General features: G+C 35.0%; 1 protein-coding gene across 2 annotated transcripts in view; it reads right to left on the bottom strand.

Annotated features, from left to right (window-relative positions):
- Positions 1-1,675: 1,675 nt before the first annotated feature.
- Positions 1,676-18,825, bottom strand: part of PEX7 (peroxisomal biogenesis factor 7) — a 90,103-nt gene continuing 72,953 nt past the window's right edge. For both annotated transcript variants that reach the window (XM_079148467.1, XM_079148468.1), the window contains 2 exons: positions 13,916-14,015; positions 1,676-2,171 (listed from right to left, as the gene is read on the bottom strand). In XM_079148467.1, coding sequence (XP_079004593.1) covers positions 2,103-2,171; positions 13,916-14,015 — 169 coding nt within the window. In that variant the 3' untranslated portion in view covers positions 1,676-2,102. The remainder of the gene's footprint in view (positions 2,172-13,915; positions 14,016-18,825) is intronic.

Here is an 18,825-nt window from a genome sequence, read left to right on the forward strand (position 1 = left end):
GCAAGCACTCTACCAACTGAGCTATATCCCCAGCCTGAGATGTTGATTTTTAAACCACAAGTTTTTGTTTCAAAAGATATAGTAGATTATTAATACAGTCTCTTGAATTCTAAAGGGGTAAATAATTTCATTTCATTGTAAATCTGATCTGGGTTGGCTATACTGAAAGGTCTATTATCAATTTTGCTGATATGCACTGTGAACATGCTTTTATTGAACCACACCTTGGTATGATGCCATTAATTCACACAGAGGGAAGCAACAAGGAAGAGCTCTATGAAGCTCATCCTTTGTGACTGCTCTAAGGGTCAGGCGAGTACCTCATCATTATAATTCACTTAGATTGTCCTTTTTATGGCATTTGTTCAAAAACAATTAGTACTGCTGATCTAAGAATCAAAAAGAGCTGTACTTTTCCTGAGATCATTTATTTTAAAAATGTTAAGTGAGCATCTTCTATGTGAGGCCTATTGCACAGGCACTGGATTTTGTAACTGACCAGGTTACCCACGTACAAGGCTAGACATCTTAGTAGCAAATCTTTGACCTAGTCAGTAGCAACTTCTTGGAACTTTTTTTTTTTTTAATATTTTTTTAATTGTAGATGGACATAACTTTATTTATTGTAATATGGTGCTGAGGTTCGAACCCAGTACCTCACATGTGCTAGGCAAGTGTTCTACCACTGAGCCACAACCCCAGCCCTCCATGGAACTTCTGATGTATGCATTTCAAGTCCCACTCCTGGTTCCACTTTATCTTTTGTTCTACCTCCTAATTTATGCTGCCTTGTTTTTATATCTTAAGCTGTAATAATGTTTTCTAGAATAATTAAAGAAATGTGTAAATAAGATGATATACAAATATTTTATTTTTGCTCTGATAATTACATTTTGTTCTTTAAAAATACTCAAAAACTTAAGAATGTAGTTTTTGCCATTTTTTTAATATTATGTAAAACATGCAAAATAGTTTTACTAATTTTTCCTTTTTAACTTACGTTTTTTCAGTTAAATAATCAGTATGTATGATTTTTTCAAGAAGATTTGGGAAGGTAGTAAAGGGGGGGGGGCGGTTTAGCATTATTTAGGGCTAGTTTCAAGTGCAAATCCTAGAAGCCTCAGTAGGACCAAGACTTTTTTTTTCCTGGTACTAGGAATTGAACTCAGGGGCCCTCAATCACTGAGCCACATCCTCAGCCCTATTTTGTATTTTATTTAGAGTCAGGGTCTCATTGAGTTCCTTAGTGCCTCACCATTGCTGAGGCTGGTTTTGAACTCATGATCCTCCTGCCTCAGCCTCCTGAGTCGATGGGATTATATAGGCATGTGCCACCATGACTTGCCCTAAGACTCTTCATAAGCAAGGAAGAGTTTTTAAATTTGTTGATAAAGAAGTGGAAAGAGAGATATACAGTCAGAGGTACAATATCTAAAAGGATTCAAATAAATATTTTTTAAAAACCCAAAAAACTTGTAACTCACAGCACTCCATGTTCTTAGAGCAGGGCACCAGCCCTTAAGAGAATTTCATTCAGTCTGTTCCAGGCACATAATACATGCTCAATAAATAACTACTGGATAAATTAAATCTGTATTACAGCCCATATATGAACCACAATTTTATATACATAACATACAGTATTCATACACACAATGTATTAAAAAAAGCAATCTTGTTGGGGATATTATAAAATGGTAAATGATCAAGAGATGCAATTTATTTTGATTTTTATCAACAACAGTGATTTATATTTTACATCAAAAATGGCAAATTAAAAATATATCGCTATTCATATAATCTGATCTCCCATATTTTAATCCATTTTATAATATAGAGATGATATTCTAATTGATATTATAAGATATTCTATAACATCAATTATTCCTTAGGATTATATGAAACATAACTGATGTACCAGGCTTACAGAAAGAGCCTAAGTCCTTAACAGCTGCCTCAAAACTGACTCCAGAGTAAATCTGAGAAAATTTGAAATCAGAATAGCATATAAAAGCATAACATCTATGTTTTCAATAATTAATTCAGTTGCAGTAAAGCAGTTCTTCGGTCAATGACATTTTTTCTGACCATAGCCGTGTATCTCAAGCAGGAATAGTAAGACAAGCAGGATCATATATCTTTATTGTTTCATCCCAAGAACAGTCAGCCACCTGCAAAACAAAAACAAAGAAAGAAGACACACATTTAAGTGTATAAAAAATCAAACTGGTAGTAAAAGTCCCAATCATATTGAGTGTAGGAGATCATCCACTAGTAAATATGTGACAGGAAAAACACAGGGATATGTGGTTGTCAATAAGTCCTATTTTCCCTTGATACATTTTAGGGATTGTTGCCAACTGACTGCAGTTGCCTACAAGAATTTCCCCCTACCCCATCAAAGAGCTCCATATTTCCCTCCTGCCTGAGATAAATGCTGAAAAGATGAGTTCCTAGATTGAACTAATAAGACTTTTTTGCTCAATGGATAGTTTAAAAATTTTTTGATAGTAGAGAAGTGGGAAGAAGAGAAAGAAATACAGTATCATGTACCATATGTAAAAAAAAAAATGTTGAATACATATGAAAATGTGTGATCTAGGTACGTGAGGATGGGGAGGAAGATGAAGTACAGCTCTCACCATCAAGGAACAACTCAAACCAGACCAAGTGTAGAATATGCTCTAGAGACTCTCAGAGGGGGGAACCATGCCATTTGCAGAGGTGTAAAGTCAGAAAACTTGACCATGCCCTGGCATTTGCCCTAGAGCAGCAGAGCTGGAACCAGCACTTAAAACTGTTGAGTGTCTCCATTAGAAACAGTCCCTCATAAAAAGCAAACTGTCAATCACTGTTTGCCTAATCTTGTAGTTACAAGTTTTTGTACCATGGAACACAAAGATCATTGCATGAATTTACCCCTGACTCATCTTTGTGTATTTTTTCAAATTCTGGGACTTTCAGTATGTTAAATATCAACTACTATGGAAAAGAGAATCAGAGAATTAAGACTTTGGTTTCTAATGCAAGACATCTATAAGTTGCATTTCTGAATTCCTATTTAACACTCCTCAATCCAAGTTTTTATTTACTGAGGACTTATAATAATTAATAAATGTCAAGGCCACTAAATCAAGAAATGTTCATAAGTATATAATTAGTAATACAAGATCTAAAACTGCAATGATTCAGAATTAATTTATAATTCAGCTTAATTTAATGCAAATAATTTCCATTTTGTTCTACAAATTTAAAGACATTTACAATAAAATATAATAAGGTTTTTAAAAAATCACTTCGCTAACAAAGAAGGTCTAGACTCTGTAAAGTTGGCACCATAGAGACTTCCTGGTAAAGAAAAAGGACTGTACCACGTGGTCCCTTGTGGGAAGCCTCTCATTAATTACCATCACCACTCCAATAGCCTCTAATGGCACTGTTTCCCCTTGAATTCTAGGACTGAGAGTTAATACAAGACTTTCAATGTCCCATAGACATCTATGGCCAGCCTGACATTTGAAAAGAATGTACTAAAAATAAGGGCCAACAAAAAGATAAACATTTAAAAAAATAAAGGACTCTAGTAAAATAAAAAATGCTAACAAAAAGACAAAACAAGTGGCACGAAAATAAATAATCTGCTTTACAAGATGAGATCCACTCAGACTTGTCTGTTAAAGAGGAATCTTTCCTATCTCCCATTCCCTTCTTTATAAAAGCCTCACTCCCTCCCATTTCCAAGAATGCATTCCTGGCCACAAGACTCCTTCAAGGCCAGACTCAGGGTAGAGAAAGGACAATGACACAGGATATCTCCTTTCCCATGTAACTATGATTGATCCTCCTTTTCAATTTCAGTCCCCTCTATGAGGACTCACCTATCATTACCCTATCAGAAAAATTGTGAAAGACTGAAACCAGCAAAAAGATTACTCTCCTTTAATGGAATGCTGGTATTGTCTTAAGGCCCTTCTGGGTTACCTGATGCTATCAGGATCGGTGCCTTGTACTGCCTTACTGCTGTCCCCTCCCCCACCAATACTGGGGACTGAAGCCAGAGTGCCTTACCAACTGAGCACATCTCAGCCCTTTCAGTTTTTTATTTTGAGATGAGCTTTCACTAAGCTGCCCAGACTGGCCTTGAACCTGTGGTCCCTCCTGCTTTGGCCGTCCACATGGCTGGGATTACAGGCATGTGCCTATCCTCAATTCCACCTGCGCTATTAGAAAGTTCTAAGATGGAGTTCTTTAGGGAGCACTTTATGTGCAGGAATTTTTGTCATGAACACAAATAAAATTTTGGCAAGATTAAAATATTCATGAAGAAGAATTCTTTTCTTGAGGAGAAAGAAGAAATTAATAAGCCATTAATGTGAAAAATACCTTGTGATGTATTTTCACATTTTTATTTAAAATCAAGTTTCAAATCCAGTAGGTTGATACGTGGTAGGAAGAGAGACAAGTGGGAGGACAAAGAGGAAACACAAGGGCACTACCTTTACATAAAATCCTGAACCCTCACTGAAGCACTCTGAAACCAAGAGTTTATGTTCCTTCCTGGTCTATTCTACATAAGCCAGGATCCAGAATTTCTACTTAAAAGCATGAAAACTTGTATTACTTATTTAAACTTTGATTAATTATAATTCTTAAAATTTATCATGCTTGAGATTTTTATCATCAAGCTCTAAGTGGGCTTAGGTGGTATACAGATTAAACCACATGGCCAAATGAAGTAAACAAACAAACAAACAAAAAAAAAAAGCTGAAGAATCTAAAATCTGTTCTAAGGGTACAGAGAAAAGCTTTCAGACAGAGCATATCAATACCTGCACAGTAACTTAAGCAATATGGCTATGACAGCTAAGAGAAAATGGAAGCATGCTGGGTAACAGTTTCTTTTGTCTAATAACTACTGGCATATGGATATAAATATTTCCATGCAACTAAAGGCAAATGGGATTTTTAAGGAGGGACTGTATATGACCAGATATGTAAATCTGTATTCTTTGTGTTTTGTATACAATAAACCTTTAATAGATGCTTACTGAATGAATGAATGAATCCATGTATGATTTGTGGTTTGTTATTCTCCCCAAATTTTGTTATATAGAAAGGGCCTCTTGCAAGATGTGAGGTCAGAGATTTGGGTAAAAGCAATAATTTTTATGGGATTTGGGAGATATATGGAATTTTTAAGGGTCATGAATATTATTGAGAAAAGTTTCACAAGGGGCTTTCTGTCCCAGGAGCTGTTAGTAAAATATTGTTTTGCATTACAAAAATATAAAAATCCTAATTCATATGTACATATATTTATCCGTTTATTGAATAAATTTTATTGAAAGCCTCCACTGTGTGTCAGAAGTACACCAAGACTGTGACAATAAACACTATGGTTCTGGTCTCTGTCCCATAACTCCTGAGTCTAGTGAAGAAAGGACTGAAATAGAGAGACAGCTATAATGCAGAGTAATATGGACAATAATTGTGGGGCCCACTAAAAGTAGGAAAGGAGCCACTGTGACCAAATTTGAAGAAAGCAGATGCGTTCAGGAGTATTACCTAAGCTGGGAATTAAAGGCAGAGTGCCTTAGCCAGACAGCACTTCTTATTTTTTGTGGGACAAGGGTACAATGTAGAAAGGGAAATGTTCAGCAGAATACACGAGAGTGCATGAAAAACTAAAAATTTCAGCTCTTGGAAAACTAAAGTGCTCCATAACTCCTCTGAAGAAACTCTGAATCTTCTGGTAGAAGAATTCTTTTCTGAGTGTGCTCTAGGGTTCCTTGAAGGCTGGCTACTGAGGCGTATCTTGTTTGACCCTCTTCCCTTGCAGCGTGAGTGTGCATGGGATACCCAAGGATAGACACCTCCAGGCGCTACTGCTTCTGCCCAGGGATATTCAAGTGGAAAATTTATTCCTTACCCCACTAACCACCATTGTGACACATTGATCCTTTTGTTGTTCTGAATTTCCTTTACTCTGAGACTGAAAGGCAAACCTTCTCATCAAAACTCAGAATTAAAATTACCAACATTCTAGAAAAAAATGGTTTGTCAAAATATAATATTTTCCAATTGATGTAAAACCTGAAGAGAGATCGAGTCCTCATTATTCATTCTTAAAAGATGCTATTTTTCAAGGTAGTGAAAAATATGTAAGGTAGGCCTCAACATAAATTCTATTTTTAAAGATCTTTACTTTTATACATCAAAATAGATATTTCTAAGTTTTAAAAATGAGCAACACTAATTAGAAATTAAAAGTTACTTGCTATTACACCAAAATGTCAATTTCTTTAAAACATACAATGAAGCATTCTTGAAAACCAAATAGAAACTTATTATTGATCAATGTAATAATTTCTATAGCACACACATCATGACATCCTCAAAGATGGAATGCTTGAGAGCAACTTTATTAATATTTTTAACATTTCCTATGTGCACAGTACTATGCTGATGCTACAACAGACCCCAAAATATAAATGAAACATGCATTCAATCCTTATTTATGATAAAAATTTATCATTGGTGAATGAGTAAGATACATTATAGAACACCCTCAATACCAATTGTCCTATAAATGCAACATTTATAGAAAACAATGAAAATACCAGATTTAATATACATGTGAAATTTAGAACATGAATTTATATTCTTTAATTTTATCAATTCCCTCCACTTTATTAAAATGTTTATACATGCCACTGATAAGGTAATTAATCTCAAAATGATTTGATAATATAACAAAAATTTTTGTTAACATAACAAAAAATTCCAACTGACCCATTAAGAGATTTACTTCATTGACAAGTTTTCCATTTCTCATTTAGCATTATATTCTTTTCTCTCAATTTTGTGGACAATTGCTTTTGCCCTTGGGAAATTTGTTCAATGTACTATAATTATCATATGACATATGGCCTCCTTAGCAAGAATGAACAAGAGAAATAGGCAGAAAGCTATAGAGATAATAATGTTTGAAAAAAAAACCACTTAACAGTCAACTCTAAATTTTGAATTTGCTTGTTGCAGTATATTACATTTTGGGCTAAACAAAGAAACATTTTCCTTACTCAACCAACTTACAACAGTAAGTGACTACAGAGGAGCATATGATTTATTACATTAGTCATTATGGAGTTTATGTAAAAGTAGAGAATAGACCAAGGAGCTAAAAAAAATCTTTACATTTATTCATTGTTCATTTTATATTTAGCACATATGTGTCAGGTACTTTATATTAATCTATTCCTTAACACCTAGCACTCAAAATACTTAGTTAATACTCAAAATATTTATTGAAGCAAAAAAGGAAGAGAGAAGAGTACAGAAGGAAGATAACTTGTTTTGGATGCTATTTTTGTCATACTTTTTTGCTGGGGATGGAACCCAGGGCCTTATGCATCCTAGGCAAGCACACTAAGTCTAGAAAGCAAAATTTAAAAAAGTTCAGACTCCATCTGAAGAAGGTTTCTAGGCAAATTGAAAATGACAATTTGTGTTGATTTGCAAATTAAATCTGGCATGTAACACATATACTATGATATGGCACCTCTTGACACATAACATGGCAGGAGGTGAATGGTCACAGTGATTTAAAAGCATCATAGGAGTGGTTGACCATGAATTTGAAAGTGAAGAAGACCTGTTAGGAAGCAAATATAGTAGCATCTATATTAGATGACGAAGGCCTTAAAAAATGGCAGCAATAAGAAGAAAAATGTATTCTATTATAGGAACATGATATGTCTCATCATTTATTCCAATCATTCCTTTTTGCAGTGCTGGGGAATGAACGTGTGCATGCCAACCAAATGCTCTAACCACTGAGTTGTAAGCCCAGCCTAATTCAGTCTTTTTTATAGGTTCCTTTGTAAACATTTTCACCTAGAGTCCTGTACATTTTTATTTCTAGAAAAAAAATTAGCATAGTAGCATTAAAATAGGAGAGAAAAATTTTAATATCAAAATTATATCTAAATAAGAAAGAAATCTCTAAGAAAAGGCTAATTTGGTTTTCTGGAGTTCACTGGTGACATTTTGGGGCTTAACTTCAAATGAATGATGAAAGGAAGAAATACACAGGGTAAAAAGAGTAGATTCTGAGAAACTAAAAACAAACGTTAAATCTATTAATTCTAGATATTTAATAACAGAAGAGAAAAATAACTCAATGGTAGTGACACAGAATGCTGGGATCAAATGATGATAAACCGCACAGAACTCTGAAAATAAAGAAAAGAACTGATTACACATATAAACAGTGGATAGCTGAGGAAGCAAAGACATAGATAGAAAGTAAGTAAGTGGGAAACTGACTGGAAGGAAAGGAAAAAATAGGGAGAAAGCATAAATGTTTTGAGGTGATAGAGATGGAAGAAGACACTCATTCCCGAGAACTCTATTTTTACATAAGGTCAATGTCCAGATACTGACTCTGAAAAAGACTGGAAAAGATACTACGAAAAATATGCTTAAAAATTTTTCAGAAGTCTTCAAAGATTAGCTGAGTAGGACCAAGTGTTCAAGAAAGTTTTCTAAAAAATAATTAGCAGTGTGCCAAGTCAGTGTGTTTGCTTGTGTTTTAGAAGCAATGCTCTATATCCTAGAAAAAGGAAAAGGAAAAAGAAGGTGGATGATTTGGGAGCAGGAGGAACCCAGAGGTGGCAGAGACTAGGGTGTCACCAATTCTGGGAGGCATCCTGGTAAGGGATGCCTATGAAGTGCAGACCAGACACAGGCCAGTCCTGTCCATTTTGGAGCCCACTGAGATCCTAGAGCTGTGCCTGCGGATATTTCACGTCTGGGGGAAAACAAGCATTGTTATATAACTTTGAGTTGAAAAATTATACAATTACGAAAGCATCAAAGAGGAAACAGCAGAGACTAATGCCTGAGGACATGAAATGCTTCTGGCACAGTGTTCTTTTCAACTCGAGAGCTAGTCTGTGACAGATGCAGACACTGTCACCTGAGATAAAAGGTGAACAGGACACAGAAACCTGATTACCAGTAATGCTAGACCCCTTCTAAAGTTCAGTTTTTCCAGACTCATACTGAGAATTTTAAAATATTTTTATCCACTGTCAACCTTGAAACCTGATATCAAAAATTTTAGGAATAGACTTCACCCAAACACGAGCTGAATTTTTACACAACACGTAATATTTTTTTAACAAAAAAACCAAAGTCAAGACATGCTTTAGGTGACACCTAAATTAGTATTTTACATCAGAAACAAATCTAAGCATCTTCCACTGAAACAAAATGAAAACATAAAATTCTGTCTATCCTACTTTCAGGAAAAGTAGAAAAGTCTTTACAGTAACTAGCTGCATGTTCTTAGCATGGAGAGACCAAGATAGTTAGTTATTCATAAAGATTATGCTCACCAAGCATCTGGGAGTCCCAGGAGGCAAATGCATATATGCAGTATAATTTTAACTTTAAAAAAAAAGTATAGAAAAAGACTGTGAAAGTAGTCATTATTGAAAAGAAGGAAAGGGGAAAGATTTGAGAGGATGCTTCTGGAATGCTGGGCATGTTCTGACTTAACCTGAATGGTGGTTACACGGGTGTATATTGAGCTGTTCCACTTAAATAGGTGCATTTTCCAATATGGTTGTTATGTTTCAATTAAAAAAAAAAACTTTAAAGGACTGAAAAAGAAACATTAATATGCTACAAATGACTTTTTTTGGAGGGGGTACTAGGGATTGAACCCAGCTCTTTTTAATTTTTTTTATTTTGAGACAGGGTCTTACTAAGTTGCCAAGGCTGGCCTTAAACCTGTAATCCTCTGGCTCAGCCTCCCAAGTCACTGGGATTACAGGTGTGTGCCAACATGCCAAGTTTACAAAAGACTTCTTTCTAGAATAGTGGGACCACAGATAATCTTTTTTCTCTCCTCTAAATGGAATTTCCAAAAATTTGAAATGAGAAAAAAGTTAAATTTTATTAAATATATAAAGTTGATCTTGGAATGCACCAATAATGTCTGCTTTAAAAGACATTAAAAAGAGAACAATGTTTCAAAAGAAATATGAAAAGATGTGAACCTGTACCCAGCTTATAATAATACTACACTAAATATCAATGAACATTCAAAAGAGCAGGGTTGACACTGCAGAACACAAAGCCAGGAGTTCTAAAGACAAATTAACATAGAAACTCCATTTATAAAATAGGTATACCATGTTCTCTGACTCACAAACCTAAAAACAGGGCTATCCAATTTAGAAATAATAGGATAAGGGAGAAAAGAGAAAATACTAGAACTGTATGAATCGTGACTAGAGAGGGGAAAAAAATCAAAGAAAAAATTTCTCAAATAAAAGATAACTTCAACCTGGCTAACAAGAGGGGGCGTGGAGTATTTCTCAGTAATTATCCTTTAAGAATGACCTTCAGACACTTATTTGTCAAGTTATAAACTTTTAAAGACAAGATCTTACATTGTGTCAAGAAGAAAGACAGTATAAGATAAGAATGCCTTTGGACCTATTTGTTCAGATCTCTAAGAAGGGAGAAGCTACAAAGAAAAAGGTCTGAAAGTCTAAGGACTCAGAGGAATCTCTTTTAAGACCGAATACATTAAGGCAGAGAGGCCTAAAGTAACGTCAGCAAGGTCCTGTAGCTGCTAAGATTACAAAGTTTTTTACAGGTTTTTGAAAGCAGATGGAGAGATACTAAGAGGTAAGAAAAAGATGTTCTAAAATAATAAAATATGAACAAAGAGTGAACTTAACTTGTAATCAGTAAACTTAACCACACATGAGAATAAAAGATAAAGGGTAGAATAGGTCAAAATTAAGTTAAAATACCAAATATACCAACAACAAAGGTAGGTGTAGTAGATTTTAAATGACTATGAATCTTCACGGCTCCCACCGTCTAGAGGGGGTCTCCACATCCCACTCTGTTCTTGTAACTTGTTTTGCAACAGAAGGCATGGTGTGTGACTTCTGGGCCTAGTTCTCAAGACACCTTGCAGCTTTTGTTCACGCCCTCTTGAAAGCACACAATTGTTAGTAAAGCCTAAGCTCACCCAGACACGAAGGCCCAGCAGGCAACCAGCACTGCCCATCAGCCCTGTGAATGTGGCCCTCTCAGACCATCTATCCCCATTAAACCCCCCCAAAAGACTGAACCATGTGAGGGCCCCAGATGAGACCAACAGAGAAAGCATTAGGCCCAAACTGCTGACTCACCGAATTGTGAGCAAATAAAACTTGTTGTCTTAACTCTCCAAGTCATGGAATAGACTGTTATGTAATAATAGAACACAGATAAAATAAGAGACAGAAAAATAAAGAGTTACATGAAAAACTTGATTCTTATCTCCACTAGAAAGGAGATTTTACTTGGTAAAAACAAATGGTAATGTAAATTCTTTAAATATTTGTGTTAAAATGGTGGTTAGGGATGTAGTTCAGTGATACAATACTTGCCTAGCATGAGCATGGGCCCAGATTCAATCCCCAGTACCACCATGAATGAATGAACGAATAAACGTGTTGATGTCAGCTATGTGAAAAAACACAAATATCAGCTGAGATCATCATCATCTTAGTTTGAAAGGAAAGCTTAAAGTCCACAAAAGAATGTAAATAAAAATATAAACACAAAATATATACTAAAATGCACACAAAAATATAAACTAAGATAAATTTATAGAGAGAAAAAAATTATAGATGTATAATTAAAATTTCATATTTGAAAAAGTAACTGGATTTTGGAATTTGGAGTTAGAAAATCCCTTCTAGTAAATTCAAAATCTACTAGGTCACAAAGTCTTAACCTAAAGAGTCTCTCATAGTTCTCACATATCTACTGTTTTTTATCTGTATTTAATTAGAGTTTGTAGATGACATTAAATATAACTTGATAAATTTGGTTAGATTTAAAGACCCTACACAATTTGGCCCCCATCTATTTCCTGTCACTGCCCCTCTTACTCTTCAGCCCCTATAGATGTCTTCTATAGGTCAAAAACATATCCTTATTATGAACCCTTGAGGCACAATGCACCTCTTCTTAGAACTTGTCACACCCATCTATTTACATCGTTTGTGAGACATTCTGATATAACACTGAAATGAATGCTTTATGAAGGCAGGAGACATATTCATTTTTATTCCACCCTGAATCCCCAGTACCTAACACAACATATGAGAATATTTGCTGGAAGAATAAATGAATGAAAAAAAGTACTCTCATCTCCGGGTCCCCCAATCCCAAAATTGTGTTCATTGTGAATGAACTGAAAGGAGATTTCTGGCACATCTGAACTGTGCATTATGCCATTGAGCCTGCTGCTTATTTAAAGCTCAAAGATCCCTGCTTCTAAACTCCTACTTGCTCTCAATAGCAACTAGTTCCTTAGTACAAATGGAATTTGGTTATCCAACAGGAAGAGACAGATGGCAATTGCCAGACTACAAATAAAATATGTGATGTTGCAATAAAATCTCTTGTTAGTTAAGGATGTATGTCAATGACTAATAAATCCTCTGATTACAAGGTTCCTTTTAATAAGGTAGGTCTATGGAGGATTTAGAAAACACTTGGCATTCTTCAGACGACCACAACTAGGAAACAGAGGAGCTGCAGGTGCTGCCACAGGTCCCAGTCTAAGTCTCACAGATCACAGGTAATAAAAATATTGAGTGAAGACTTTGATGTATGTCTACATAGGATAGCCTTTGATTTTTACTGCCATGTTTTTCAATGGACACAGGTTTTTTTCTTTACTAGAATAGTAACAGGTATAATTATCTTATTCAAAATTATCAATAATAAATGTATTTCTCAGAAAAGGAATTAGTTCATTTATTTAGGATAATTCCATCTTACTCATCATTATTTCAGCCTCTTATTACATGATATTATGTCATTTTTAAACAAATATTTTAATGATAATGAGAATATCCTAATATTTACTGAGAATATTTTAAACAGAACTACATGTTAAAATCCTGAAATGAAATCTGTATATGTATTTAAGTTTAAGAATATAGTGGGGCTAGGGTTGTAGCTCAGTGGTAGAGTGCTTGCCTAGAATGCATAAGGGTTCAATCCTCAGCACCACATAAAAATAAATAAAATAAAGGTACTGTGTCCATCTACAGTTAAAAATTTTTTTTAAATAATATATTAATGTGAAATGACTTTTCAACTTTTAAAATTTATCATATAAGCATAATTCCTTAATCCAATGCTAGAATTTCCATGTATTATTTTGAGCTTCAGTGATATACTGGCTTTTCCACACAGTTTGTTTTACAAAAGTACCTTGTTATATAATCTATTTATAGTGTTTCTGACCTAACTGTATTATTTCTGAAATGGAAAAGCTTTTTTAAAAACCCTGAAGAACATTTAGAGTACAAATTATTTATTCTTAAGTCCTCAGAAGAATAAAAGAGGGAAAATAAAAATATAAATTTATTTATTTAAACAGAAATTCTTCTGTTCAGATGGATTGCTCTCCATCTGAAGTCTCACTGGATATGGGGTATGGAGACAAGGGTGTGAATCCAGAGAAGGAAATGACATGCCCACGGTCACTGCTTAGTGCTGGGTCCAGCAGCAATGCACTGCTGACTTGGGCCAAGCTCTAGGGACAGATGTTCTCCTTCCATAAATCTTATCTCCTTGGCAAGGTCAATGCAAAGCTTTCAACCTGTTAGGCATAACACCTCTTTAGAAGGTTCTTCTTCCTCTCAGAGAAGTCAATCTTTTAAGGGCAGAGAGCAGCATAGCAAGTTTCTGGATAACTCTTGTTCCCTAGTACTATTTCAATGTTCCAAATGCTCAAGTCTGTCTAGTAAGGGCAATATATCCCACATGAAGACCTAGTTGTGAACTGTATGGGTAGGAAAAAACATGAGATTATACCCATTACCTGAGTGGGGCTCTGAAGACTTAAATCTAAACCACAGGTAAACTCTGTATGATGCTCCACTGTTTCAAGAAGAGGATCAGGCTTTGAAAAGTTCCAGAATCTGTGAAGATAAACAAAAAGAAATAATTTAAGTGCTAAAACTGTGCAAAAATTATATTAATAAAAGGTAGATATTCGACATAGAAAAGATTATCAAATCAGGATCAAACAATCCATAAAGGCAGAGCCTACTAATGATCTACATTAAAAATGTGTAATAAGAAAAAAACATGTATTCCATCCTACTAGATTAAAACAGAATTATCAACAGCCCACCCTTGTAAAAGATCATTGTATTCCCATTAGGACACCTTGTAAGATGAGTGCTTAACATTAAATTTCAAAAATATATATATTTTTAGTTGTAGCTGGACACAATACCTTTATTTATTTATTTATCTATTTATTTATTTATGTGGCACTGAGAATCAAACCCAGTGTCTCACATGTGCTTGGCAAGTGCTCTACCACTGAGTCACAACCCCAGCCCTAACATTAAATTTTTTAGAAGAAAAAATTTTGTTTTTTATACTGTATAGGACATTTGAGATGAGAGACACTAATATCTTTGGAGCAGTTTCCAAAAGCATTTGTGGCTATAAAGTAAGACTAGTGGATGAGATTAACTCTATTTTGATTTTAAATTCTACTTCATTTTTCAACAAGTGACATGAAAAGATCTCAGGTTTAATTTACATTTCAACAGCAATTCAAATTCTTTAAAATAAATCTGTTCTCTTATGAAAATCTCTCATTTTGAAACTATCTCCCCCGCCCCCACCGAAGCTTGGAGGCACAGCCTTTCTTATAGGTTCCACATCACTGTAATTTCCAGACTCAAGAAAAACAGAAACATATTTTCCTGGGCCAATATTATGTATTCCACTTCTCCTCTGTAGACTGGGAGTGATAATACTTGCCATAATATAGCTCTGATTTCTACTGTTCAGAAAAAATTTGGCCTATTTTCAATACACAAAATAGTACTTTAACTTTGTAAAGCTTTATTTGCTCATCATCTTTTCTTATTTGACTCTAAACATATTATAAAAATGGCACTTTCAGAATCACAGAGTCATACCCTAATTCAGCTCCTCTAATGATCTACAACATGGAACACAGTAAAGGCTGGGCAGATCCCTTTGAAAGAGAGTAAACACACAGAACCAACAGTTGCAGTTTGTTTAACCTGGTGATATATTTCCCTAATAAATACAGAGTTGGCCCTATTAAGTTTTGAAAAGGGTTGTTGCTATGGATAATCCACTGTGTGGGTACCAGAGAGACACTGAATAAATAGTTCATCTATCAGATTACTGAGATCTACAGAATATTTAGGGAGAGTGATTTTATTTTTGAAAATTTGCTTTTTCAAGTAAATAAGGGAACAAGCCATAGGGCTTTTCAGAAATTCTAATGGTGGTCTTCATAGTTTTTGCATATTCGTTCCTTTGGGTCTAGACAGAATTGTAGAAAATCAAATTTCTGGCTCTTGATAATGTTTATATAAGCAAAAGTAAACATGTAATTGTGTAACTTCATTTCCAAAACCTGGTTATGCACTGACTTACGTTACTTGAAACAATAATCAAATGATTTTGTATATATCCACTATGCTCCCCAAAATTCATAATGGTTTTAAAAATGTGCATTTAATATGGCAATAAAATGAGTAAAGGAAAATTAAGGGTAAGAAAGTTAAGTTGAAACCTTCAGTGAGATTACTAAATGAAAATATATCCCATGAAGTCATCTATGCCTGATGGGGGAGGACCTTAACTTGAGTCTAAGTTTTCTAGCAGTCAAAGGAAAAAAAGGAAACACTATCAGGCCTTGAACCAGTATCTACAACCACATCGCTCCTGGAACACTCAGAAGGAAATTCTCCCTTAAGAGTTTATAAACAAAGGGGCTGGGGTGTAGCTCAGTGGTAGAGGGCTTGCCTAGCATGTGTGAGGCACTGGGTTTGATTCTCAGCACCACATATAAATAAATGAATAAAATAAAGTTCTATCAACATCTAAAAAATATTGTTTAAAAAAGATTTTATAAACAAGAAACCCCAAGCTTATGTAATAAATAAAATACTTAATACCTCTTAGGTAAACAGAGTTGTGTCACCAACTGCCACTTGTCAGTCAATGGCATCACCCCAAAAGGCAGTTCAGTAGAATCATTCTATGGGAGGGTCACTTAGGTGTAACCCATGTATTTAGCTCTCAGGCTTCATTTGAGATTTAGATTCATTTGAGTAGAATGGATTCTACTCTTTAGGTGAACTCTACAAGTTGGTTTCTTTCAGTTGTGCTTTTCTAAGGATAATAAACAGTGACAAGTTCCTGGAATGCAATTTCTGTGACTGCAGGTTTGAGTCAGTAAGGATAAGCTGCAGGGAGCATAGGAGAGCAGACTCACAAAAATTAACATGCCTACCAAGGACAGAAGTGTGATGCCACCCAGCAGGAAGCCATCGATCTAGGAGACTTAGGACACTTTTCACAAAGGTCACTTGTGGTTTCTCTAAACACAGCTAAGTGGGCCATCCAGGCCGCACAGGGTTCTGCACCTCAGAGTCATAACCATCATAATTTTAACCTGGAAAAAAACTACCAAGCATTTGTCTGCATTTTGAAAAAAAAAAAACATCAAAATGCAGTCTAAAACTTCGAGGAGACTCTTTGGCGGACAGGAGGATTGTCTCATGAATGGCATAAAAGCACTACTGGCCATTTTATCACTTGACAGTTCTGAGAACATATATAATGTACAAAGCATGTATTAAAGTGCAAACATAATGAGAGGTTCACTACCAACAGAATGACCACTACATATCACCTTCTTAAAACAACTAAATTCTAGATGAGACATAAAAACCAACCACCACAATAGTGTCACAAAAGCACCCATGATGAACACTCAGGTAAAAACTAATTGAAAACTGGAACCCTGAGCACTAAACAGGACAATAAAGCCAGCTTTGCCTTGATAGGATCCACTAATTGTGGAGACCAGAAGCTTCCATTTTCCCTCAAGGGGATCCAGCAGTCAGAAAAGTCAGAAAAGTCTGTATTAATATGTATAATTTAAAAACAATTTTCAGTATACTATAAGTATTTTAAAAATTGTTAATTACAGTAAATTATAAAAGCTAAATATTTTTTTTTTTTTTTTTTTTTTTTTTTTCATTTTGTAGTGCTGGGACTACAAATATTTCTTTTTGCAGGGCCTGACACTAGCAAGTTCTTTACTACTGAGTTATACCCACAACCCATGTATATTTTTTTCCTCCCTCCCATTCTTTAATAGCAGTTGTTACTAACACTTTGATATGTACATTTGCAGAATGTCTTCACATTATCTCTATTCAAATTTCACCAGGAAAAGATGAGATGTAAGCAGGAACACAGGAATTTCTCCAGGTTTTCACAGGTTTGCAATGAAGAAGTGGGAGAGTGGAGGTCTCTTCTTGCAGCCTTCTGGATTCAAGAGTCCCCTAAGTGCTAGTATCTGAGGGCCTTCATGAACCCAATTACAAAAGTAAAATGGGCTCCCTTTTACTGGGAGAAGTCAGGATACTTCTATCATTAAGTGGGCAAATAAAGCATATTATTTTTAAGTGAAATGTTTGTTTTGGTTCAGCACACTTGCTACTTGGTGCCTTTTTGTCTCTGTGCTGATGAAATCACTGACTATTTAAGGTCTCTCATGGGAACAAAATAATACTAGATAGGTCCCCAATGATTAGAAATATGACAGAACTGTAGGAACATTTTTCATTTAAATTGTAGATCATAATACAATGTCTCGATTGAGTTGCTTTTTGCCTTCTGACGCCACAATTCCTTAACAAAGTATGCAGTGATGTATTAAATAAAATATCAAAACCATTTCAAAAATTAAACTGAAATTACTTTCTACTTTACTAAAATGTAATTTGGAATCTCTATACTAACACTTTTGAAATTATGCCAACAGATGAATTTAGCAGCAAGTTTAAAATATTTTAAGAAGTTCTTCCTTTTCCTTTCCTTGTCTCAACTGTCAAGTCAGTCATTCATTCTTTGTGATTCTTTGCTAACTACAAGAAAAAAAGATGGGGAAATGTTTTGGATATTTTTCAATACCTTCTATGTGTATTAATCTTAGTTGTGTTTTTATAATTTTAAGCAAACTGCACTATAATAATCTCCTCTATTTGCACTGCTTGGACTTAGTAGCATTAGGACAATGAGCAAAAAATGTCACAACACTTCTTTTCTCTTCATTTAATTACTCTCACTCATCAACGATTTGGGTCCTATGTGTCAGGCACTACACTACACACTACAGGCAAGAGAGACCTGGTTTCAGCCCTCTTGCATCTTACAGTTCAGTAGAATAGACTGACATTTAAGAAAAAATTAGCCAAAACAGCGTCAGGGACAGTTTAGTGGTAGAATGTGTACTCAGTGTGTGTGAGACCCTGGATTCAATCCCCAGCAGTGAAAAAAAAAAAAAAAAAAAAGAAAAAAAAAAATTTTAAATATCACCAAGACAAAAACAATCAGCTGACAAGAGCTCCAAATGACAATGCAGTACGATGCAAGAATGAGATCCCAAGGAAGTGACACCAGCTGACATCTGAAAGCTGAGGAGTTAGCCAGTTGGAAAACAGAACAGCTCAGCCCCTGGTCAAGGAGGATCTTAGAAGTGGGTGAGGAGGCTAGAGTAAGGAAAGAGGAGAAATTTCACAGGAGGTAAATAGGACCAGATCACAGGGGTCTTGCAGGCTCTTTTGAACATTAGGACTTTCTCTTAAATTTAAAAAACAAAAACAAAAATCCCACTGATGAATTTTATGCAGCAGATTTATATGGTCACTTTTGCCTTGT

This window comes from Sciurus vulgaris (genome assembly GCF_902686455.1).
Source record: "Sciurus vulgaris genome assembly, chromosome: 7".
Lineage (NCBI taxonomy): Eukaryota > Metazoa > Chordata > Mammalia > Rodentia > Sciuridae > Sciurus > Sciurus vulgaris.